Below are 27,519 nucleotides of genomic sequence, written 5' to 3'. Positions count from 1 at the left end.
CATAGACTGTTTAACTTACTGCCTTCTGGGAGGCGCTTCAGGAGCCTCCGAACAAGGACAAGCAGACTCAGGAACAGCTTTTTCCCAACAGCTGTTTCCCTACTAAACTCTGCCCAATGATACCCCCCTCACACACCACTACAAACTCTTCACCCCTCCCCATCATTAAATCGATTAAAAAAAACAAAACAAAAAAACAACAACCAATCTACACTGAGTACTATGTACTGTACATTTTTATTTCTATGCACTTTCAATGTTCATTGCACTAGTATTTATATATCTTAATTTATAGCTTATTCATATCCATTTGTAATTATTTTCATAGTTTTTGCTCATAGTGTACATACATTTACTGCACAATCCATCTGTATAGTATGTTCATATCACCCATCTGTATATCATACTGATAGTATTTAAAAACTTGTAAATTATGTCCATAGTACTACTGCCTTATCTGTATATTCTGTACATATGTAACATATTGTAGGCACTGTATATCCTGTACCTCTGCTTATTGCACTTCTGGTTAGATGCTAACTGCATTTCGTTGCCCTGTACCTTACATGTGCAATGACAATAAAGTTGAATCTAATCTAATCTAATCTAATCTACTTAGTGTGAAATAAATGTATTTTAAATATATAACTTTTTTTTTTACTAGGGAAACACCATAAAAAACTTTTACTACACTGATGAAAACTGAACTAAAGTGAAAAGAAAAACTGAAAAGAAAATAGAGGGGATTATACAAGAAAGAAGATGTAGAAATAATCAAATATGATCCAAATTTACAAGATAAATCTTACTAATTTCAGTATTTAAAAAAAAACAGTCAGCTCCCTAGAGATTCTTTTCATTACTGCCTTTTTTATACATCCTCTATTTTCTATAATGCCAACCTTATCCGGTTTCTTGAGAAGAACTCAATAACATTGCATCACTTCTGGGTCATGACCAAAGACATAACTGAACTTTGTTTACTGAAAAAGGTATTGTGGTTCAGAAAACAATTTATTTTGTTTCATGAACAGCACTCCAGTCTACTCTTTCCTCATTTTATGCTAGTAACGTTAAATGATATCCCTTTTTAATCATGATGGCACTCAGTGCAACACAGCTTTCCCTCAGGACAAAGGTCTTTGTCTAGTTATATACACAGAGAGCCAAACTGCAAGAACTGCTTGCCCTGATCACTCAGAATTCACTGTTTCTCGCAAATGATCCTCCACACTCTTTAAAATAAAGGTTCCAAAAAGGGGTTTTTGCAATGATGCCATATAAGAACCATTTTTGGTTCCCCAAAGAACCTTTCAGTGAACAGTTTTTAAAAGAACCATTTTTACTAAGTGTTAAGAATATTTTAAAGATCTACAGAAACTTTTTCCACTATAAAGAACATTTTGTGCAATGGAAATTCTCTATTGATGTTAAACGTCATAGAACCACAGATGCCAATAAAGAACTTTTGTTTTTAAGAGCCAGTCATCACATTAGTGATTATATAGGATGGATGTCAGATCAAGGTTTCTTTAAATCGCTGTTTTGACAAGCATTCTCTACTATGATGCATCATCAAGGGATTGATAGTTATTTTTGATCTGAGAATCTCCTGTAGAGAAGCTATTTATCTTCTCTGAGTATTTGGCCACATACACACTGTAAAGTTTCAGGAGTAACAACCACGTTTAAAGGTCACCCAAAAAATGTATTTCTGTCATTAATTACTCACCCTCATGCTATTCCAAACCCGTTCGCTAATCTTGAACTACTGATGTCACATGGACTATTTTATTGACATCCTTACTACCTTTCAAGGCCTTGAACGTGGTAGTTGCTTTGCTGTCAACGCAGGTTTTTTATAAAAAAAATCTAAATTGTGTTCTGAAGATGAACAAAGGTCTTACGGGTTTGGAACGACATGAGGGTGAGTAATTGATGACAGAATTTCAATTTTTTGGTGAACTATCCTTTTAAATACGGGAGCGAATCTGCTGAATTATCATTTTGTGTTTATACAAAACAGAACTCACTCTCGAAACTGCCTTGATTGACAACACTCATAGCAAGCAGTAATAATAGCAACGTTTTGCTGTCTCACACGTTTGGTATCCATTATTTTTAACCAAAGTAATATTACAGCTACAAAAGTCTTATAATGTTCAGCCATTTGAACTAAACCACCAACAGAGCTGTCGTGTTTTATGTTTGGAAGGCTGGAAATATAAGAGCATGCTCTTGAAGGGTTGCCATGTCCACTCTAAGTGATGATTATTTGGGCTTTAGGCTTGTTGTTTGGGCTCGGCTCATAAATTGATCCAGTAAAGTAGGCAGGTGCAGGACACAATATTTTGCGTATGAGGTTTGTTTTCCAAGATATTGCATTTGGATTTGCATTTATTATGCATTGTTCTTATTTTAGATCTGACAACACTAATGAGTCAAGATGTACCTTGTTCCCTGTGATTTGACTACACTGTAAAAAAAAAAGTTGAGCCAACTTAAAATTTTAAGGCAACCAGTTTCAGCTGATTTTTGAGTTTTCTCAACTTGTTGTTTTAAGTTGATACAACAAAAAGTTGAGAATCTCCTACAAAAATAAACGGAGAGAACTCAAAAATCTGCTGAAGCTGGTTGCCTTAAAATTTTAAGTTGGCTCAACTTTTTTTTTTTTTTTTTTTTTACAGTTTACAACTCTGATCTGTTTTTCAATATGGTTTCATACACACTGTGTGAATTTCTGTAAATGAACCCACATTTTTTGGGGAATCAATTCGGTAGTAGATTGCGGTTGTCAATCCCTTAATTTACTGAACTTTGTTCTTGCTGTGTACAGAACAGGATTAAGCACTAAAAGATGAATTGACCAATTTAGTGTGAATTGTGAGTTCTTGATGAGTTCTCATCAAGAACTTACAATTGATTCAAGATTTCATTGGCCAGTGTGTTCCCTGAGAATCGAACCTATGGCAACACCAAATTCTACTGGTTGATCTACAGTTGTTTCAGCACGAGTTTTATCAGATCTAGACAGAAAGTGGGGGCAGAACATAGGGACAGCATCTGGGTCAATCCTGAAACAGGCAGAGTCAAAGAAAATAACCCAAACAGGATTAAGCCCCAGATTTCCTGTTTGTTACGTGGATCCCTTTTCACCATGATATTAGGTCACATCCATTTAGTCTTGAGTAAAGGAGAAAAGAAACCAGTGATTGTACAAAAGTTAATTAAATAACTGCTGATCCTCAGATTCAGGAGCTTTGATGATAAAAGACAGTTAAAGACCTGAAATATTAAATATGGAATCAGATGATGTCTGCTAATAAGCTGCAATGAGAGGCTTTGTTTTCGGGAAAACTGACAAGAGAAGTAATAAAGGTGGAGAAATAGAGACATTATAAGAGAAGAGCTTGAGGCATGTCAACTCTCTTTCACAGTTCTCAAGTGTATTTAATGCAGCAGAAATTAACCTAGACTTGGGAAAATGACATTTCTAACAGGTCTGTTTTGGTGCGTATCTTTTAAATGCTTTTTTCTCTCAGCAGTTGGACTGAATATACAAGCATTTATCCTCAAGCCAAAAGTGCTGATTCATGGAGCTAGCAATGTGGAGTTGGTGACATAGAAAGTAACACTTTGCCAACTGGCTTAATCCAAACATACTTAATGGCGGAAGGCTTCAGTGTGGGCAAAACATACAAACTGTCTGAATTCACAAGCACAGAATTGGACATATGGTGGAGATTTGATTGAGAAGCCCTCCAGGGTCATGTCATAAGCTCGTCTGTATGTGCTGTGAATGTCTTGAGGTGGATCTAAATGAGCGTTTCAGAAACAAGAGCTGACTAGTCTTGCATAATAAGATATTTGATCGTCATGGCGGTTTTCAAACTTTTTCAGGTGGCAGACCATGTTACCAATAAAATATTACATAAATCTACCAGTTTTCAGCAACCTGATAACACTTACCAAAAATCCTAGTTATTTTTTATTTTTTTGGACTTGAAATAGACAAAATTATATTGCTCCATATTTTACCAGATCCATCAGTTTACCAATTTTATGAAGGTTGCACAATTGTCCAAAAATGTATACTGTGATTTTGACAAATATAATCTTGATAAGCAAATGAGCATGATTTCTGAAGGATCAAATGACACAGAAAATATTCAAATAGATCTTATATTTGTTTTTATTTCACAATTGTGTGTTAATACCATGCAGTTCTGACTATTTTTCTCAGAATTGCAAGAATAAAAAGATATACGAAACAAAACATATCTCACAATCAGAATTGTGAAATAAAAATGAATGATGAGAAAAAAATGTTTCAGTTGTGATTTAAAATGTTGCAATTACGTTTAAAATTTTTGATTCCATGATGTAAACTTAGAATTGTGAGGGAAAAAAGAATATCTTGCAGTCCTTCATATACAATAAAAAAGATAATTGAGGCTTTTTATCTCACAATTGAAATGCAATAAAAACAGTAATATTATTACAATGTAAAGTAACACACACACACACACACACACACACACACACACATACATATATATATATATATATATATCTCATCACAAATATTTCAATATATGCTCATTTGAAGGAATTCAAAAGCCTTGAAGTGGAGAATACTGTATAAGGACAGCCAAGACAATGACCCAAAACACACAAGTAAATCAAATAATGAATGACTGAAAAACAAGAAAATATGTGTTTTTCTGAGTCCTAACCTTAAGCCAATTCAGATTCTGAAGCATAACCTGAAAGAGATGTGCGATCCAAGAAGGAAGATCTAAGTAAGTAAATTCAAGGGTTCACTTACTTTTTCCACACTACATTGTGAATGATTACTTAAAGTATTCAGTAAGAATGTGAAAAGTTCAACTGTTTGCGTGTTATCAGTATAGCCAGATTGTGCTTGTCTTCAACTGTGCATTAAACTAAGATCAGACTACTGTATATTTATGCAGAAATCCAGATATTCACAAACTTATCTAAAGTGTATAGGCTCTTTAATTTTGTAATACTTGTCTGTTTTGCAGTGTGCTATAAAAGTCAGAGTCAAAAGGTTCTGTGCAACAATGGCAAGCATTGTTCTGTGTCTAAATCTTTGGTCGTTCACAGTCTTTGCCCTCAAATCCTGTGTGGTGTGTGTGAGCATTATTGACACAAACCTTCATGTTCCCCAGGAGAGCTCACCACCAATTCAGTGACTCAAGGCTTACACAATGACTGTCCAGACCACAAGTCAGAAACGCAGAGAGGACCGCAGCTGTGTGTGGAGACCATAGCCAAAGGCAGTGCTGCAGCTGCAGCGTGCGACATTCTGCAGAGATCCCTCAGCACTGCCATTACAATGAATGTGATTGTGGATCAGTGAAACAGACAATATATAATATTCAAATACATATATACGTGCATATGCATATTTTGTGGCTCTAATGTTATGCAATGCCACAACCACAGGTTTGATTCCTTGGCAAAATAAAATTTACAGCTTGAATGAACAATAAGTTGTTGTGTGTAAAAGTGTCATGTACATGCATACACTAAACCAGAATATTCTTTGCAAATTTTAAAGTATTTAAATTATGCTGTTAGAATATAGTGCAGTATAGTTGAAGACCTGCCATTTTATGTCAAGAATACACTTACTATGCTTAAAAATGCATTTTATGAGGCAGTTTAGAAAGGACTAACCAATTATTTTGGAGTTCATTAGAGGACATGGTTGATGTTGCTTACTCAGCTGCTATAGACCTACAGTATATGAATCATTAAAAGCCTGTAATGCTCACCACATATCCAATAAGTTGTCTTTGTCTACTTACCTAAATGGTTCATTACATACCTATAAGACTCACTACAGACTCACTACATCTTATTGACACTATAGGTCAATAAGATAATATTCCCATGTGAAAAAGACGCACACTTAAAAAGCATTCTTGAATTCTTAAGTGAGAACTGAATGTTTTCAGGCACTTATTTGCATGTTAATTGCAAATAATGGAAAAAGTAACGCTGTTTAAATTTATATTAAATGCAATTACCTGAACTTAAGAGTGCTTCTTGACTCACTTGAGTAGGACAAGGGATAGTTCACAGAAAAATGAATCTGTCATTAATTACTCATCCTCATGTCTTTCCAAACCCATAAGGCCTTCGTTCATCTTCGGAAAACAAATTAAGATATTTTTTATTAAATCTGAGAGCTTTCAGACCTCGCATAGACAGCAAACAGAAATTACAGTTGAACCTCTGATGTCACATGGACTATTTTAACGATGTCCTTACTACCTTTCTGGGCCTTGAACATGGTAGTTGCTTTGCTGTTTATGCAGTGTCAGAAAGCTCTCAGTTTTAATTAAAAATATCTTCATTTGTGCTCTGTTTTGGGAGTCCCCAACAATAGGCTGGCATGCATGCAAGGTCAAAAAACACTTTCATTGTCTTATAATATGCATTTATTTTTTACCTTACTTGCTCAATGACTCCCAGACGTTTCGCTAAACGATAAATTTTTCAAACCCCTCCTTTGCGTGACGCTAATCTGCGGTGATTGGTCTCATTTTTATTTCATCATGCCTGTAATGCCTGATAAAGCAGAGTTTGTGAGTGCAGTGCTGCTTTGTGTACAATGTTACCGGGGAAATTGCTAGTTTTACAGCCCCAAAAGTCGTGCCTAGTGGCAAAGAATGATTTTGCATTTTCATTCAGACCAACGGGAAAAGACCAACCAACAAGCGGGGATGGGCAATATGCTAATGTTTCATGTTGACGTCAACATGAAATGGCTTGGGATTCGTTTTAAAAAACGACTTGTTTCAATGATTCAGAGTCGACTCTTTCTTTTGAGAGACAATAACTTTATACACGGAGCACTTTCAGATTTAAAACTTTGCAGGATGTTTTCATTCACTTAGAGCTGTGTTACACACTGCATGAAAGGTCATTTTCAAAAATTCAAAATAGGGGTACTTTAAGAAGTATACTCAAGTGTGTTAAAAAAATTTACTCTCTTCAAGTATACCTAAGTGCCCATATTTTCCATTAATATGATATAATCTTCAAGTACAGTTTTTAAAAAATATACTTTTAAGATTTGAAGTACACTACAAGTGCACATACAATTAAGTGCACTTCTTTTTCACAAGGGTCTGGTTCATAGCAGATCTACAAGGTTCTCTACAGTACAGACCTATGAGGCTTACTACAATACAAATAGCACTATAGATACAGTACAGGAATAGCACAATTTGATGTGACAATTGAATGCCACTATATATGGGTCCATTTAAAAAGCAGATTGTTTAAAACACCAGCAAAGACTAGATCAGCACAGGTTGTCTCTCTCACGTGGTAGATTCATCCCAAAATGGACAGTTTACACTAGCGTTCAAAGGATTTACTAGAAGTGTGTCTCACTAGGATTATCCCACATGCGGAGTGGGTGACCGTGGCATGCCAGAAATTGCATTAATTTCAGTAAATAGGCCACCTGAACGTTAGCGCACAAGTACAAAGGCACGCGCAGACACACGGCCACAGCTGTCAGATTAATGTTCCACCGGAGGTACTGACACACAAAGTGCTGCAGAGCTGCAAAGGTGCTGCTGTTGGCCTGAGTAACATCTCTCTCCTTCCTTTTCTCTGTCTTCATCTTCCTCCCACTCTTGTTCCCTGTCGCAGACTCTCTGATGAAATCCCCCAGCTGTCTCGCACTCCTCATGCTGCAGTCTGCCAGTCGAAACGCACCTCTCATAGATGCTGCTTATCTGAACAGATTCATGGCCATATAAAAAGTCGTACTTTTTATACAGTACTGTAGCGAATGTGAATTCTGTACAGCATCGGTGCTCTGACGCAGCAGTTTTTTAACACTTACAGCAGAGAACAGTTCAATGTCAAATGTGAATGCAGAACATTCTTTAATGTCTAGGTTCATTGGTCCCAAGACTTACATTGACTTAGAGATGACACAGCATGGGAGTGAAGGGGGAACAGTCATTCTGAATTAAATCAATGGTTGCCGAAGGACAAGTAAAGCGTTGCCAAGGAACAGGTTGCTAAGTAACAACAAAGAGTTGACTGGTATTCAACGTCTTAATCATAACATACCTTCACTAGCCTGTCAAACCGGGTCCTTCAATGCAGCAAAGTTAAACATCCACACTGAGAACATTTATTTGCAATAAATTAAACTTTAAAGGTGCCATATGATAGACTTTTGTCACATTTTATTTTGCATAGCCTTTTATAATATCAGTACCTTAAAGGATTAGTTGACTTCCAGAATGAAAATTTCCTGATAATTTACTTACCTCCATGTTATCAAAGATGTTCATGTCTTTCTTTCTTCAGCTGCAATGAAAACAGTGTTTTGAGGAAAACATTCCAGGAATTTTCTCCTTATAGCCAACTTAAATTGAGGCCAATGAGTTGAATGTCTAAATTGTAGTTTCAATGCAGCTTCTAAGAGCTCTACATGATCCCAGCCCGAGGAATAAGGGTCTTATCTAGCTAAACGATCAGTCATATTCTTTAAAAAAAGAGAAAAATGTATATACTTTTTAACCACAAATGCTTGTCTTGCACTAGTTCTGCGATGTGCATGCATGACTTCACGCATTGTGTAATCATGTTGGAAAAGTCTCTTCGTCTATGTACTCCGGTTCAGAAAGATAGGGTAGGGCAAAAAAACTCCATCCTCCAATTTCAAAAACGTCTGACATCATTGTTTTACCTTTTTTTGTAAAGGGCGTTTGACTTTCTTCGCATGTTCGCTTTGTAAACACTAGGGGTGCTTCTCAATATCCCTCCTCGCTTCCTCGCTCCTCCGTCCTCCATCCTATGACCCGGAAACCGATCGAGCTTAGCCATCTTGAAGGACATCTCAATTCTCTAATTGCACCGTGAGGAGACGAGGAACGAGGAGTGAGGAGCCTTCCAAAGGAGCTATGAGCGAGGATACACAGGTGTATCCTATGCGGAAGTCTTTTTCATCGAAAAACCTGACGCACGTGTAAATTCTCCTCCCCCTTCTCATCTGTTGTAATAATTTTTAATTTATATTTTACCTTTGCAATTTAAATAAACCATACATGTCATATATTTCAACAGGGCATCTTGCTTTATTAATGTTTATTTTGAAAGTCTTAAAAAACAAACTTTAACAACATAAGGGCAGATCCATTTTGCGCAGCTGATCACGCTCTAAAGTGATCGAGGATATATCATTTCACTTGATTCAATTCCTCCATCCTCGCGTCTTTTATGTGCATCCTTCCCTCGTATCCTGAAGGGGTGGAGCTAAGATGCTAGGAAAGGACGCAAGGAAAGGAAACGAGGATGCACAAATAAGAATTGAGAAGTACCCTAGGTCGGTACTTCCATCAACGTCACACATGCGTGATTACGTAATGCGTGAATTCGAGCTAGTGCAAGATGAATATTTGTGGTTAAAAAGTATATAAATTTGTATTTTTCTTAGAAAATTACCGATTTCCGATGACTCAATTTCAAGACGGTTGAGTAAATTATCAGGAACTTTTCATTTTGGAAGTGAACTTCTCTTTTAAAGCTATAATTTAATTTTATATTACTATTTTTCACTTAAAAAGAAAAAAAAAGTTTTGTAACCTGACAATGGTTTTACTGAAGTTGAAATATTACAACAGAACATAACAGAAGCATTAGAAAAAGTAAAAACAGCATATTATTGCTTTTATCAATATTTAGCAGTTAAGACTTCTATAATTACATTATAGCTCAAAGTTTTTGAAAGTATCTGATGCTTACCAAAGCTACTTTGATCAAAATACACTAAAAACGGTACATTATTTTATTTTAAAACAAGTTTTCTATTTGAATATATTTTAAAATGTAATTTATTCCTGTGATCAAAGCTGAATTTTCAGCATCTTTACTCCAGTCTTCAGTGTCACATTTTCCTTCAGAAATCACTCTAATATGATGATTTGCTGCTCAAGAAACATTTCTTATTATTATCATCAATGTTAAAAACAGCTGTCCTTCTTTGTTGTCAGGATTCAATAATTAATAAAAAGTACAAAAGAACACCATTTATTGTAAATTGAAAATCTTTTGTAATTTTACTTATGTATTATTTAATAATTTTAATTGATAATTGAAATTTTATGGAATGAGCTAATTATGGCGGAACCTCCCATGTATCTGGAAATTAGTATTTTATTCTTGTGTCTCTGAAATAATTTATCCTACATCTGATTACTTTATCGTGACTAGGTGGGCCAAGTTGCTGAATACTGAATTGAATTGTTATGCACATGTGGGCAGTTTAATGTTAATATGCTCATGGTTGATGTTTGTTTCAAAAGAGCAAGAAAAATCCTGTGTTCCACAGCTCCTTTTAAACTACGTACAATGTTATATGAATGCACATTTGGAGATACTTAAGAAAAGACATCGTAGTGCTGGGTAACTGAAGGGCAGGGATTGACCCACTGCACAGCCAAACTTCAAATCAAATCAAAGTATCTCCAGATCTGATATACAGCTATTGACACCCACAGACAGCTATTAATACAATAAGCCAGGCTGAGCATCTCCCTCCCTCTCTATCTCTCTCTCTCTCTCTCCACAGGGTCACTCTTAGCGTAGATCAGATTTAATCTCCCATAATGGCTCGTCTGGCATTCTCCTGCAGTCCATTCCACCATCTCCCATCTATTCTATTCTATTCTATTCTATTCTATTCTATTCTATTCTATTCTATTCTATTCTATTCTATTCCAAATAAAAAAGGCAGCACAGAAGTAGCATAAAAATAATCTTGATATGTGTACTATAAATTTTGTCATTTACTCAGTGTGTTTTAAATTAAAACCTGTAAGACTTTCAAGCTTTAAAAAGATGCAAAAGTACCATAACCAATGAGGTAGTTATAAAGCAGGTATGTCTGATATTTTAGATCTTTTCAATTAATCATTTCATAAATAAGTAAATCTAAATGATTAACTGGTTCTGAATTGGGTTCAGCTCATTGACTCAATGATTCAGTTACAACAGTTAGCCGCCCAGTGGAGGGGAACATTAACAGCCATGTACTGTTCATTTATATTTTCTAAATCTGTGTTCTTATTCTTATTGTGTATGATTCGTCCATGGATATGTATCATTTAAAAAAATTAAATATGGCATTTTTAATCAAGACAATTTTCCAGTGAAATGTCAGACTTCTTTCTTGAGTCGTATAATGGATTGATATTCAGTGTACATTACAGAAGAACATATCTGTCTCTACTTACATTACATTGTAACTTTGAATTAAACTTTTAACTTGGAGTAAAAGCCATACAGATAACTTATGATATTTCTATGATCCATTTTGTGTTTTGGGGCCAGATTTACTAACATCTTGCAAAAGCGCATACCTTCTTTTGGCATTAGAAAACTATTGTCAGGATTTACTAAAGGCATGTGGTGAAAAAAATAGTGATAAAAAGGTTAAGTTATTTTTGCAACCATAACTACTGCATATTCATTTGTACCATTTTCCCTTCTAGACACAAAATTTATGGGAGGAGAGGTGCAAGGTGATTTACTGTACTAAGGTTTGCGGTAGTCAGTTAACTGGTATTTGCGCCATTATTTACTGAAAAAAGTCTTAACCAGTTTTGTATTTCAAATGGCAGCGAAAGCTGCTGATTTGTGCTGCTCTTGGTAGATTGCATTGGTCATTATGGAAATGATCTGGCTGCATCTGTGTTCTTTAATTTGCTCATTGTCAGCAGATCAACCAAACTTGTCACTCCGATCTGCACTTTTATGGGATTGTGATGCTAATTTGCTCTGTTTAGTAAATCTAGCCGTAATCTGCATTATGTTAAAATCCAAAAGCAAATGCATCTGTAATCACATGCCTTAGGTAAAACTGTGACATCTCTGATGATAAATTGATATGCAGCATAATATACTAGTCCAAAAGTGTGATTGAGTACCTATCCCAATAAGCCTATTGTTGGGGGTTCTTTCAGGAATGCATCTCTGACCTTCACCAACCATGCACCTGCACACACACACACACACACACACACACACACACCTGTCTCTCTCTAGAGAGTTCCCTGAAGCTTAAGCTGCCTGTGTAAACCCCCAGGGGAGTTGCTCTTACTTTAGGACAACTTCTATGACAAGATCCCTAACTGCGCATACAAGCACAGAAGCAAACATACGCACTGACATGCCCACACTCAAACCTTACCTCTGATTTTTATTTATTTATTTGTTTGTTAAATTGAACACATGAAGGCATGATAAGTTTGGAAATTAATTAACTCTTGGTTCCAATTCAATAATTAAGCAAACAGAGTCACAGTGTTGATGGCATTCAGCTCAGCAAACACAGGTCTCTATCTTTTTCTCTCCATGCAGTCTGACCTACATAGTGGAGAACTACTGCCTGATGGTGCATGCAGCTGCCACAAGAACACACACACACACACACACACACAATCAGATATGCATGTAATGCACCAGACATAGTGTGTATTCATGCTTGAGATCCACACGATTCATTCAGCTTTTTCATTATTATTGTGATTCCTTCAAGCATAAAATTTTCTGCAGAGTCACATACATAGCCTGCGTCCCAATGCACATACTATCCATCCAAAAGTCTATGTGACATTAGTAATTTTTAAAACTATTTAGGGCAGATAGGGTGGATATGCACATTGGGATGCAGGGATACTGATTTGCCTTGTTTTAATTATCAATGTTGAAAACAGCTGTGGTGCTTAATACATTATTATGGAGACTGTCATACAAGCAAGATGTCAAATGGTTTTATACGAATCAAAATCTCCTAAAAGGTAATAATAGAACAACACTTTTTAAAAGTTAATAGTTAAATTTTTTACTGTTTTTACAATAGACTTAAGGCTGGACGATATGGCCAAAATTTATATCACAATATTTTTCTTAACTTTGGTCGATACGATATAATTCCGATATCGATATGAACACTATTTAAAAAAGACTCATAAAAACTACCAAGAATGCCCACAACAGATGTCTGTACCAACAAATTTATGAAAAATTAATTTGCCAAGTCTATGAACTCCTCCTATAAAACTTTATAATATTTTAGGGGGGATAAAACAGCACAAATAAATTAATGTTCATCTTTTATTTGTATTTAGCCTTCATACAAACAAGAAATGTGAAATCACTGTCAAATAAGCATCTCAGACTCACCTTATTAATATTAATATCTTTAACTTCAAACTATAGGCTAACATACACTACCATGCAGTCAAAGGTTTTTGAGCAGTAAGTATTTTGTTTCTTGAATTCTCTTCTGCTCACCAATCCTGCATTTATTTGATCCAAAATACAGCAAAAACAGTAACATTTTGAAGTATTTTTATCATTTAAAATGACTGTTTTCTATATGAAAATATATTAAAATGCAAGTTATTCCTGTGATTTCAAAGCTGAATTTTTAGCATCATTACTCCAGTCACATGATCCTTCAGAAATCATTCTAATATTCTGATTTGCTGCTCAAAAAGCATTTATTATTAAAAAATTATACAAAAAATTATACTGACTCCAAGTGAGTTGCTGCAGAAAAAAATTAAATAAAATTGAGTAACAACGAAAACATGTTGCCGGAGACTGGCTTATTATTGAAAATGCAATCTGATTGTCTGCCAGTAGGAGGCACTTTGAGAGCGGTAGAACACTGTATATCGAAATATCGGAAATGTGTTTAAAAATCATATTACCGTTATTTAAAAAAATTATATCGCGATACATATTGATATTGAATTATTATATAACGTGTAATTTATTTAAGCCAAGAAATAAACTTATTTTAAATAAGTATAATGAACTATACAAGAAGCATTTAAAAAGTTTCTAGTTTTTAACTCTTTGTATAATTAACTGGCGTATTAAAATTGTATCCTTTTTAACAGGAGGCCCACAAGTTAACCGGCCCACTAAGAAAAGTCCCTGTGTTCCCTATGGCCAGCTCATCCCTGCACACCACACAAATGACCTTTTTTAAGAGCCACTGGTTGCACTGACATTAAAGCGTTCTTAGGTCAGTCTAAGACAGTCTTGAATACTGCTACTTAACAGGCCAGCTTATAGAGATCAGTACCCGCACACGGAACTCCAGCCAGCTGAGCGGCTATTAAAGATTCGTCCCACAGTGGGAGAGCAGAACAAAGTGTTAAGAGCCAATACTGGCAGGCTTCACCAGACTTCAGTGGCACATGGTGTGAAAACAGTCCTGTTGAAAGAGGACATGGTTTTGGACTAAACACACACACAGCTTTTTTTAGCACATGGGATAGAACGTCATGTGTCACTGTCTTGCGCATGAACATGTCAACTGCCACAAAACCCCTGGCAAAGCTCCGCTTAGAAATCTGTTGTGTCTGTCAACACGTGCCATGTCATAAATCATCTTGCCCTTGGAGATCATGTTGTCTTTATCAATAAAGCCATTTATATGCAACACACAAAGCTATGGAAAAGGTCACTAGAGATGACTAAGGACTAACCTATGCTATGTTAATGCTGACTGAAAAATCGAGCTACTAATTATATTATTACTGTCTAAAATCAAGCATGATTTATATGAATGTCAAGGTCAAAAATGTGCAATACTGCTGTTGCTTTGCATGTACTGCATGGATAAGCATGACTCTAAATACATGCAAATACACACAAAGCAATTACACCATCAATTTCTCTATGAAATTGACATCATTGTCTGACAGAGGAATAAAACATGGGAATCCATCAATTCTATAGCAACAACAAGGGACAAGCCCCGCTCATCTAACTTCCCTGTTTAAAGAGGAAATGAGAATACAGGGGACTGTGGTCCAATGCAAATGGAGAACAGAACTGAGAGAGACATGCATGAAAAGCGGCTGAGGGATTTAGTACAGTTCCAGATGAGAAAGGAGATCCTCACCCTACACAGAAAGGAGAGAGAGAACAAGGGAGGGAAAGAATAGGAGATTAAGAGAGAGAGAAATGGAGAAAGCACACAGTGCGCTTGGGGTGAAACTGACTCATCCAGCATTCACAGGGACAGCATGTACCATTTCTTCATTTCCATCTCTGCTCTCAAGGTAATTTACTGTTCTCATCAGTGTATGGACAAATGTGACCGAATATATGAATATCAGCTGTTTTAATACCAAACAGTTGCTTTAGTATAGTCACATTAGCAACATTTTTAAAACTTTCACAGGCAAAAAAAGCTGCATTGTCTATTGGCAATAAAGTAGCGATGTACAAATTGCTTTTCACATTGAAGCTTACTTTCAAACCAAGCAGTTTTCTGTTGTTCATTGCACTGAATTCGCTTGACCAACTTCAACTCGATACAAAATCTGTTTGGGGAAATCTTTTGCTCAAATGTGACATTACCTATCACATGTATTCCTATTAAATTGACTTGATTTTGCACAATTCGCAAATACGCAACTATGCAATTCGCAAACAACAGCAAATATAACCATACTTTCACCTCACGATTGCACATAATTATATTTAAAGGGGTCATATAATGCCCATTTTCCACAAGTTGATATTATTCTTTAGAGTCTTTATGAAAAGTCTGTAACATAGTTTGGTTAAAATTTCTCATTGGTAGTGTAAAAAACACCTTTTTAGGTAGATCAAGGGCGCATTCCTTTCAGAACCAAACGTAATCCTCTTCAGTGGCTCAGTCGCTTAGGAGTCATTCTTGTCTACATCTGCTCCAGCGTGGAAACAACTGATGACAGCTCACTCAGGGCGGGTCTGAGGTTAGACACCAGTGCAGTCTGTGCTAAAACGCTACTGTCTATCAAACTATCTTGGGCCTTTGTCCGTGTGACGTCACACAGAGATCAGCTAGATTTGAGAAAGGGGTAAAGATTTTAGTAGATAAAAAAAAAACACTGGGTGGATTTTTATCATTATAGGGTGGTTGTGAACACACACTGCCAACACACATTTCAGTTCAAACAACTAGTAAAAGTGCATGTAGCATCATATGACCCCTTTAAATAACTGGTTATCAGGCACAAAATATCCCAAACAATGGTGTGACTGCACCTTTAAGGCTTGTGCACACCGGGACGATATAATGCCTCGTTTTTTTGTTTGACGTGGCACGTTAAAAACTGGCCGACCAATGAGATTGGCACTTTTGTTCATGTGCCTGGAGTTGATGAAGTTACAGTAAAACATGACTTGGTGGCACTCAAGCACAAAACGGTCTTGCTGAGCACACATTGATACCCATCAACGAAGAGGAAGTAAGTATACAAAGAAGATGCATTGAGGCAAGATGAATGTAGAGCTGCTGATCTCATTGGTGTCTGAGCACAAAGGGCTTTATGACAAACGTGACAGCGACTAAAAAATCTGGATTAGAGGGAGTTGTTATGGAGAGGAATTGCAGATCAAATAGGATTCGATGTGTACCGGGGTATTTCTATTTTTCTTTAAGCACCATCTTATGTCAAGGAGTGAATTGGCACGTTCACTTGGCTCATCGCCAGTGAAAGTCGCTTGGGTATGAACACAAAGACACATCGAAAAATGTCTCGAAAAATGCTGCCGATAAGCGCGTGCGATAAACCTCCATGTGTGTTACTGATGAGGCTTTAGTCAGGAAAGACAGCCATGCAAATGGAAGCATTCCTGTACCTAAAAACAGTTGTGTTTGGCACTTGTAATGATAACTTATGGGTTTGATTACCAGGGAATGCATGAGCAAATAAAAGTAAACTAAAGGTTTGAGTGGCATTCCTTACATTAATTTACATTTTAGACACAATATTGCCAGGTAAGTTGTGGGGTTTTACTCCGCCAACCCAAACAGTAGCACAACACAAAGTACTGTTGTTTGATGTTGAATGAATTTGTGTTTTTGAATGAATTGGTTGAGTAAATGATTCGATGACTCAGTCACTGAGACTTTAATTCAGGGGCAGCGTTTCCGAATGGCAGAGTATGGCAGTCGCCATACCCTAGCCCAGTCAGGTATCAGGTGTGCCTTGGAAAATTATCCGAACTCTCTATTATATTTCGTTATTATTATTTTAAATCCCTGGTATTGGTCTTCCTTATGTCTGTTTAAGGGTTTTACAAATATTTAACCAATGAAAAGCATTCAGAAGAGCTTGTCACTAAACGCGCACAGCCTGGAGACAGATCTCCACTTGTTCACTATGCAAGGGTGAAAAAATAACTGATGTTTGTACAGCGTTTTCTTTACTCAACCACTATGTCTGTAAAGGCTAATGTTTTTTTACAGTCAGGTCCATAAATATTGGGACATCGACACAATTCTAACAGTTTTGGCTCTATACACCACCACAATGGATTTCAAATGAAACGAACAAGATGTGCTTTAACTGCAGACTGTCAGCTTTAATTTGAGGGTATTTACATCCAAATCAGGTGAACGGTGTAGGAATTACAACAGTTTGCATATGTGCGTCCCACTTGTTAAGGGACCAAAAGTAATGGGACAATTGGCTTCTCAGCTGTTCCATGGCCACGTGTGTGTTATTCCCTCATTATCCCAATTACAATGAGCAGATAAAAGGTCCAGAGTTAATTTCAAGTGTGCTATTTGCATTTGGAATCTGTTGCTGTCAACTGTCAAGATGAGATCCAAAGAGCTGTCACTATCAGTGAAGCAAGCCATCATTAGGCTGAAAAAACAAAACAAACCCATCAGAGAGATAGCAAAAACATTAGGCGTGGCCAAAACAACTGTTTGGAACATTCTTAAAAAGAAGGAATGCACCGGTGAGCTCAGTAACACCAAAAGACCCGGAAGACCACGGAAAACAACTGTGGTGGATGACCAAAGAATTCTTTCCCTGGTGAAGAAAACACTCTTCACAACAGTTGGCCAGATCAAGAACACTCTCCAGGAGGTAGGTGTATGTGTGTCAAAGTCAACAATCAAGAGAAGACTTCACCAGAGTGAATACAGAGGGTTCACCACAAGATGTAAACCATTGGTGAGCCTCAAAAACAGGAAGGCCAGATTAGAGTTTGCCAAACGACATCTAAAAAAGCCTTCACAGTTCTGGAACAACATCCTATGGACAGATGAGACCAAGATCAACTTGTACCAGAGTGATGGGAAGAGAAGAGTATGGAGAAGGAAAGGAACTGCTCATGATCCTAAGCATACCACCTCATCAGTGAAGCATGGTGGTGGTAGTGTCATGGCGTGGACATGTATGGCTGCCAGTGGAACTGGTTCTCTTGTATTTATTGATGATGTGACTGCTGACAAAAGCAGCAGGATGAATTCTGAAGTGTTTCGGGCAATATTATCTGCTCATATTCAGCCAAATGCTTCAGAACTCACTGGACGGCGCTTCACAGTGCAGATGGACAATGACCCAAAGCATACTGCAAAAGCAACCAAATAGTTTTTGAAGGGAAAGAAGTGGACTGTTATGCAATGGCCAAGTCAATCACCTGACCTGAATCCGAGTAGAGGCAGTAGAGGCCTGGCAGAGCATCACCAGGGATGAAACCCAGCGTCTGGTGATGTCTATGCGTTCCAGACTTCAGGCTGTAATTGACTGCAAAGGATTTGCAACCAAGTATTAAAAAGTGAAAGTTTGATTTATGATTATTATTCTGTCCCATTACTTTTGGTCCCTTAACAAGTGGGAGGCACATATGCAAACTGTTGTAATTCCTACACCGTTCACCTGATTTGGATGTAAATACCCTCAAATTAAAGCTGACAGTCTGCAGTTAAAGCACATCTTGTTTGTTTCATTTGAAATCCATTGTGGTGGTGTATAGAGCCAAAAATTTTAGAATTGTGTCGATGTCCCAATATTTATGGACCTGACTGTATGTGTGTTTGAGGAGTTGAGAAGAGTCTTTTGCAGTCTTGTATAGGCTATACATTTGTACATTTTAAATATGCTAATATATAATATAATATTTAAATAAAACTAAACACATATAGCTACAATAAAAGTTATAACCAGTATGTTGATGAAAGCGTATAATGCGATACATTTGCTGCCTCAGATTCGGCCGTTATAATGACAGACAAAACACAGATCTCTGTCATTTGCTGCTCAAAATAGTCCATTTGAGCTTGATTTTCATCAAATGTTAAGTGCAAGTGTCTGATAAAGCCACATACCAACTCTGACAACGCAGTATTGCCCACCCCTCAATCACCCCCCCCCCGCCGCGCACGATACCCTATGCACGTCGTGACGTATTGTCAAGTATGGTGACCCATACTCGAAATTGGTGCTCTGCGTTTAACCCATCCAAGTGCACACACACAGCAGTGAGTAGTGAACAAATGCACACACACACACACACACCGTGAACACACACCCGGAGCAGTGGGCAGCCATGCTGCAGCGCCCGGGGAGCAGTTGTGGGTTCGGTGCCTTGCTCAAGGGCACCTCAGTCGTGGTATTGAGGGTGGAGAGAGCGCTGGACATTCACTCCCCCCACCTACAATCCCTGCCGGCCGGGGACTCGAACCCGCAACCTTTCGATTACGAGTCCGACTCTCTAACCATTAGGCCACGACTTCCCATGAAACGCCACCTCTGCTTTAATTCCTGAATGAACCACCATTCTTAAAAGAATTGCTTTAGACAAAGATTCAATGACTCGCTCATTTAAACGAATTGCAGAATTTGTTATATACCACTCTTATTATTTCTAAAAATATTAAGAGTAGTATATAAGAGTAGTATAGTGGAACCGAATTCAGAAAATCACTTATTTTGTTCATGAATGAATCAGCGTTTTTAAACAAATCGATTGAATGAATGAAATTATGTAACCTGCAGAAAGAATCATTGAAATCCGTTTTCCCATAGACAGGGAAACACACTGGATGGATGGCCAATCCATCATAGGGCTCCCAGAAAAATCTGTATCACTAATTCACAAACTGACAATCGTAAATAGAGACAAATGGAATGATACAAACGATGAAAGTTCCCAGTGCTGTTGGGCTGTTATAGCAGTAATCTTGGAATGATGCATCGTCAGATTCAAGGACCAGATCTGTAGGCCTATTTATCTGAATAACCAGAAAAGACAGAAAAGGTACGTGAACAGAATTAGGAATTCAAACTGGCATCATCTGCACGAGCACCACAGCTCAATGTGTACCTCGCTCTTCAATTTTCATTGTGGTTACGCAAGAACAATTTCATGACTTTTTCAAGGCCACTGCCTACTATGATTTGGCACTTCAGAGTGAAACTTAATGAATTCTTAACTGACAGCAGGAAGGTGAAGATAATAAGAGTGAACTTGCAGACCTCACACAGTCGTGCAGCCGAGAAAATTCCTTCAAACATCAAAAGACAGACTTAATTCTTCTCAATCCAGTGGACGCAAATAAAGAGACTCTAAGGGTATATATTTGCTTGACTATATGAGATAAAAAATGGTGCAGATTAGCAGCACTACATTATGCAATCTGCAGTAGCACAAGGCAGAGATGTAAGTATCACACCTGCTCAATCTTCTGTGGACATCACTGTAGTGAGTGTTCATGCATAACCAGCAAGTCAAATACAGCAAGTGTGTGCTGCCAACTCTCTATGGCTATGTTTACAACTTCACACAGTCAGTGTTTGGGAATGACTAACATCTTTACAACAGAAAAAGATACCTTATATATATATATAGATGGAGCTGGGGGAGGTGGAGTGTTTCAGAGGAATTCTGATGAAAATAAAATGGATTAAAGATTACAAAGGCATATGAATTACAAAAATATGTTTTATAAGTACAAAAAAATTATGTGCAATAGATAAAAAAACTCTGCAATATCCCATAAAAAAGGAATTATTCATTTTGATTTCATGGTGATTTCAGTACAGAAATATATAGATTATATATCATAATTTAAACCTCGGTCCCTTTGTATACCCAGTGAAAGTTAAACCACCAAACTATCATTTCTTGTAGTCATTAAAAGAAGTACCAGTACTGGTGCCTCTTCGAGAAGATTTTGTGTATGATGCTCCTTGTTACATAATACAGTTTCTTTAGAACTAACCATTGTCTTAACAGAACAGTGTTTAATCAACATGTGATTAACCTCCTTATAACTTCCACCCTGCATGAAGTCTCATCTCCTCCTTTCTCTTCAGACTATTGTTGCTGCTCTTTTCTTTAGCTTGTCTCACCTCACAGCCTCTGCCCTCCCCTCTGTTCTCACCCTAAAATGGCTTCCCAGGCACCTGCCAGAGACAGCTGGCCACGACAACTTAACAAAACCATCCATCAAGGGCAAATACATCAGCAGGATTACAGGAGGGCATATAAAAATCCTTTATGTGGTATTAGGGAAATATTCTTATATAATGCATGGTCTTTTGCAGTGACATAATACTCACTACACTGCCACAATTACATAAGAACTACATCCCCCTGACCCTAAAACAAATGAATTACACACCTACCCCATGAATTATGATTGCGGTTATGTTTATTTCCTGATATGTAAATAATTTTTGCATTTAAAATTGGAATTCAGTTGAATACAAATTCTGAATTACAGTTCTGCATCCTGCTTACTACCTAAAATATGATTTAAATTTAAAATGTGTTACCAATTCAGTTATGAATGTCACATGAGCCTGAAAAAGACAGTACTGACTATAAATATAACTGAAACTTTAAAATGACGTAAACATAACCAGATGGTCTTAAAAGATAAATCGCAACCAATTATCACAACAGTCTATTTGTCAATGAATACAGTAGCTCAGAGCTAAGCCACCCAAAGATATTTTTGTTCATAAACATCCGACATGGACTCTGCATGGATCTAAGCAATGAGCTGACAGGAAATGCATTTTCTTGCTTGCCTTTTTGTTGCTTGTCATAACTGTGGCAGCTTGTCTATCAAACATACTCACACTACGAGCATAAAATGCCATGAGTTGATTGGTGGAGAGAAGCTGTTGTTAACACATGAATTGTTGATTAAAAACTTACATCAAACAGATCCATTAACACTGTATTCTGTCTTTATCAAATGATAGTTATGAACAACCTGCAGTGAAGTATAATAGTATTTACTAGCATCTGTGAATTATGAGGAAACGTTATGAATATATTTTGATACTTTATGAGTTTATGAGGTAAAATTGCATGGTGCAGTTTATAATACAGCGGAATGTATTACTGGATTCATAGTCAGGGTTTATGTAAAAGTGGAGTAGTATGACATTATGAATACTGTATGTTTTGACATAATTTATGGCTTCTGGCAGCTCCTTTTTTCTCAAAGAGAGAGTGCGTCATGGCATTATGATGATTGCTGTGTCTGCCTGCGAAGTGTTTTGTAAGGGAACCCAAACATGCATTTAAATTGATTTTATTCGAGTCAAAATATTTTTTACATGACTAAAGCATCCTGAATGCATTAAGTCGTGTTAGGTTCAAATTCTTGGTTCCTGTATAATTCTTATGCAATGCCCAAGTAATTAAGCTTGCTTAAGAACAAATAGTTCTCTCTTGTTCTGTTAGTATCTGTATGTTTTTTTTAGGACAGCTAGTACTCTTGATGTTCCTAATTTAGGGTGGTCCTGTTATGTTTTAATGTGTCTGCGGCTGTTAAAACAGGTCTGTGCCATCTGGCCTGATGTTCACTTGACCTGAGGCTTCACTGCAAGGACAAGCAGCCATCAGTGTACGCTCTTCACAGAATATATTTATTTTCCATCTTCCTGTGCTTTCTATCTTAGATTGCAGTATATAAAATTAAGCCCCCCATCTCTAACAGAAACACACATATACAGTTTATATGGCCAAAGGTTTACAATAATTATGATTTATGAATTATTTTTAAACTAAGTGATTTCTGAAGGAATAAATTAAATTTTCAAATATATTCAAACATGAAGAGTTATTTTAAATAGTAATAATATTTCATAATATTACTGTATTTTGAATAAAACAAATGCAGCCTCGGTGAGCATGAGACATTTTTCAAATCATAGTGAGACGATATATCATTTTGCTCACAGTCATGTGTATAATTTGGAGCTGTGATTTGATAGGGTCTTTATTTGTTCCTCTGAAGTCGATCAACAATCAATTTCCTTCTGTCTCCCATCCAATTTCTCAACTAATCTAGTCCAGCCTTCTTCACTGCTAACAAATGCCAAAGATCACCGGTGTCATAATGCAATCTCAAACCTCATTATCCACTGAGAGAAAGCACCTTAGGTCCGAAACGATCTGATGCATCAGGCAGGCTGCTCTATAAATGATGTAACTACATTGTCACAGTGACTGTCATAAGAATGCACATTATCTGTGAAGCTGCCGAAGCTTGTGACTGATATTAACACACCTAACTGTTCACAGAAGTCAGCATTTCACACAGTGCACCTTGGCTGTTAACTGACAAATCATTAGATAAAAGAATGACATTCTCTCCACTGAAAGTTCATAAAGCTGACAAGTCTGTGAATTTTAAGATGCTGTCATATGGTGATAGTATAGGGAAAATAACATATTTACAGCCATACATGTTTTCATTGTCTGCATGGTTGCAAGAAATTTACTTTAAAGTGCAGCCCTTGTTGTTTTTTGATTAATAGCTATTTTTCAAAGAATGCAAAACTCAAGAATGAAAAAACTTAAAGATATGATCCACTAATTTTCTGGGTAGTATTCTAGACAAAGGGGGAAAAAATCTGTCTGAAATCCAATGGATGATTAGACAAAATGATTATAGATAAAGTGAATGAAAGACTGAAGACTGTGAGTTTGTTAAACTTAAAAAACAAAATTTTAAAGTAAAAACATTCAGGCTGTAAAAATGCCAAATTTATTTATTTACTTACACATAACATTTTGAATTCTCTTTGATTTATTTATTAACTTACACAAATATCTTAACATATCAAATTCTACTAGTTTGTTTATTCATTCATTACAATTCAATTATTTAATAATTTAAAATACTGAATGTATTTGAATTTAAATTTAAGAGAGAATTATGTATGCTTTTTGTTTCCCCCAAGATGAGAATGACAGAACAAGACTGTTTTGGGACAGCTTTAGCTGGTGAGCTTCCAAGCATGAATTTTATGACCAAATAAGCATTAGCACCACTGCAGTACTGTCCCTACCCCCTGATGGGAGGAAGAGAGAGAGAGAATTCAGGGCAGCATTGAACTTTGAAGGAAGCGAAGCAGAGAGAGTGTGAGAGAGAGAAACCCTTTGAAAAGAAGCAAAAGCTATAATGCAGCAGTCTGCAGCCAGCTCCACTCATGTCTACGCAAAACAGATCAGTCCGTCAGTGACAGTGGGCCTGGAATGGGTTTGCATTCACAATGTATGCGATTGCTGACTGTTTCAGAACCATGGAGAGCTCCACTGATACCAGCAGCTCAATCAGAATCCATTTCAGCACCACGGACAGAGTTTCTGCCACAATCGCTGCAATCCAATCATGACACTTAAGCCGCGGTGCATTTAATAAGAGAGCTATTTGCTCAACTGCCTCAATTTGTAATATGTGTGAAACACACAAAATGTTTCAGCACTCATAATGAGTGCAGGTTCTGCTCTACTGCAGGGGGCTGATAAGAATGTGTGAGAGAAGAGGTCAGGAACAAGCTAATTTAATTCCTCTCTCACGGGCTGGAGCTGAGCTGTACCTGTAGGCACGAAGCTCTTTCAGAGACTGAGATCTTGCATCTAAGACCCCCGTCCCCTTTTCCAAAAGGTTAACGATATGAAATGCACCGAAGGTCTGCTTTTGTTAAAACGCTCCAATTATTCCCAAGGATCTAAGACACAGGAGCTGAATCCACTGCCTGCGGAAACTAAATACGATTAAGCAACAGAGAGACAGGCTGAGAAAAGGACAGACAAGCAGAAGAGCTGTGACAAGCAGTGTCGTCCTCTACAATTGTAAGAAAAAAATTTATAGAAAAATGGACTGGTACTGGTAATTTTATGCAAGGACATTATCTAGTAATTTTGCGAGTCAAAATAGGAGTAAAACTCCTGAATGAAAATGAATACGGAAAATTTCTTCATGCACTGTAAAAACTGGCAACCAGCAATTGTTACCTTAAAGATTTCTACCTGATTTAATCAATAAAAATAAGTTCTATATATATAATGTGTGTATATATATATATATATATATATATATATATATATATATATATATATATTCAACTTAATTTATATCCATTAATTTGTATCATTAAATACATATTAACATTTTGTAGTGCATTAAAACTGTACATTATGTCTATTTTTACAGACTTTTCTTAGTGTGAAAATCTACACACACACACTGCTGTCTGTACTTCCTCAGACAGACACAGAAGGCATTATCATTCTCCTCACAGCAACCTTGCAGCACGAGCCTTTGCCAAAGCTGCATACACACCAACACACACACACAAAATAATTTCCAACCGTATCATTCCTTTGAGTGTTTCCTTACATACACACATGCACACGAATACAAAAGCATCACTGATTATGAAAGTGCAAGAATATTTGCACTCAGATTCTGACATCTTGTATCTCCCACACACACTGACGAGCAGCTATCAGTCATTGGTGCATGACTGGTCACAAACACACACACACACACACACACACACACACACTCCAGCTTGAACTGGTACCATCACTAGTGACCGGTAAAATGCACATTTGCTCATCCTCTGCACACACACACACACCCAATAGCTGTTGCAGGATCAGTCCACTCACCCTGACTGTTGGGTCCCCCATCGCCCTCTTCACATTCAGTGAGGTTGTTGAGCATTTTGGAAGCTCAAGCACAGATCCCCTGCTAATGCTAACACTGCTGCTGTGTCCACCAGCCAATGCGTGTACCAGCTTCACACAGATGGAGGAGGAGGAGAAGGCTTGTGGTTCTCTGCCTCTCTCCTCTCAAGAAAGTGAGCAGTGCTGTGCTCCAGCAGACTGGAGTCCTCTCTGCGTACTGATTCTCTCTCTCTCTCTCTCTCTTTGTTGGAGGAGGAGGAGTTGGGGAGACAGAGAGAGGCTGCAGGGACGTAAATGATGGAATGCTTAAGATCACATTTTTTTCTCTCGAACATTCACACAGCATGTCGTCTCTCTCTCTGCTACACAACTAGAGGCTGCCTGTGCCTCACCATTATATGCACAATGCAGTGATCAGGAATCGACTTTGCTTACATGTAGTGTCTGTTGCAATGTCTGTGTCATCACTGTGTCAAACTGTGCTCATATGAGAAAGGTGGCATCTCAACAAAAGACTGCATGTGGTTGTAGGTTAAAACTGTAGCTTTCATTCTCAGGTTGTTTGCCTAGAGAATTCACCAACCAAAAAAGCAGCAATCTGCATTGTTGCATGTATTTTTTGAGAAAACATGTAAGGGTATAATGGCTAGTTGCTAGGCTGTTGCTAAGGTGTTCAGAGCGGATTTAAACTTGTTGATATGGGTGTTCTGAGTGGTTGCAAAGAAAAACTTGCTATGCAGTTGATAATCTGTTCTGGGTGCTGCTAATTTGCAAGTCCAATGCAATTCCAATTTGCAAGTCTGAAAGCTAGAGATATTTATATTTTTGCCCTTCCTTGCTGAAAAGAGCAGCACAGCTTGTTGCATGATTTGTTTTAGATGGTCCCTAGCTCAAACAAACAAACAAACAAACAAACAAACAAACAATCACCAGAAATGGCTGGTCAATTAATTTGTGTTTTTTAGTAACAAGCTAGACCAGCCCAAGACCAACACTAACTGGTATAGGGTTTTACTTTCTGATAAAACTTCACAATAAGGTTTCTTAACATTAGGTATGGAAGCCCATTTCCACCACTGAATAAAAAAAAAAAAAGAAAAGGTAATTGCGACTTTTTATCTCACAATTCTGACTTTTTTCTCGCAATTTCGACTTTACGTCTCACAATTCTGAGAAAAAAAGTCAGAATTGCAAGATGTAAACTTGTAAATGCGATAAAAAAACCCCCTGAATTGTGAAATAAAAAGCCGCAATGACCTTTTTTTTTTTTTTTTTTTTTTTATTCAGTGGTAGAAATGAGCTTCCATAATTAGGTAATGCAATGGCTAACATAAAAAAAAATAAAAAATAATAATAATAAATAAATAATTAAATAAATAAAAATTATATATATATATATATATATATATATATATATATATATATATATATATATATATATATAAATATTTTATCTATAAGATTTATAATATATATATATATATATATATATATATATATAAACTGCTATGTAATATAAATATAATATAATATAATTTATAAAATAGTTAAAGATATTTTGTAAAGGAGATTTAATATAATTTAGAATATTTATAATATAATACACAATTATAATTTAATTTAATAATTTATTTAAAAACATAATGGTTTATGTTAATTTCCACATTTGCTAATTCATTTTAACATTTTAAGTTGTACAAATAA

At 36.7% G+C, this 27,519-nt stretch overlaps 1 protein-coding gene across 1 annotated transcript in view; it reads right to left on the bottom strand.

Moving 5' to 3' along the window:
* LOC306849358 (solute carrier family 12 member 5-like) overlaps positions 1-25,852 on the bottom strand; it is a gene marked incomplete at its 5' end in the record, with an annotated part of 58,589 nt that extends 32,737 nt beyond the window's left edge. Inside the window, one exon of the mRNA XM_079384316.1 lies at positions 25,798-25,852. Within this exon, the coding sequence (XP_079240442.1) occupies positions 25,798-25,852 (55 nt within the window). The remainder of the gene's footprint in view (positions 1-25,797) is intronic.
* Positions 25,853-27,519: the final 1,667 nt, after the last annotated feature.

The sequence above is a fragment of the Barbus barbus genome (assembly GCF_936440315.1).
Source record: "Barbus barbus genome assembly, chromosome: 29".
Lineage (NCBI taxonomy): Eukaryota > Metazoa > Chordata > Actinopteri > Cypriniformes > Cyprinidae > Barbus > Barbus barbus.
The sequence above is the reverse complement of the archived record's forward strand: the minus strand, read 5'-3'. Positions and strand labels throughout refer to the sequence as shown.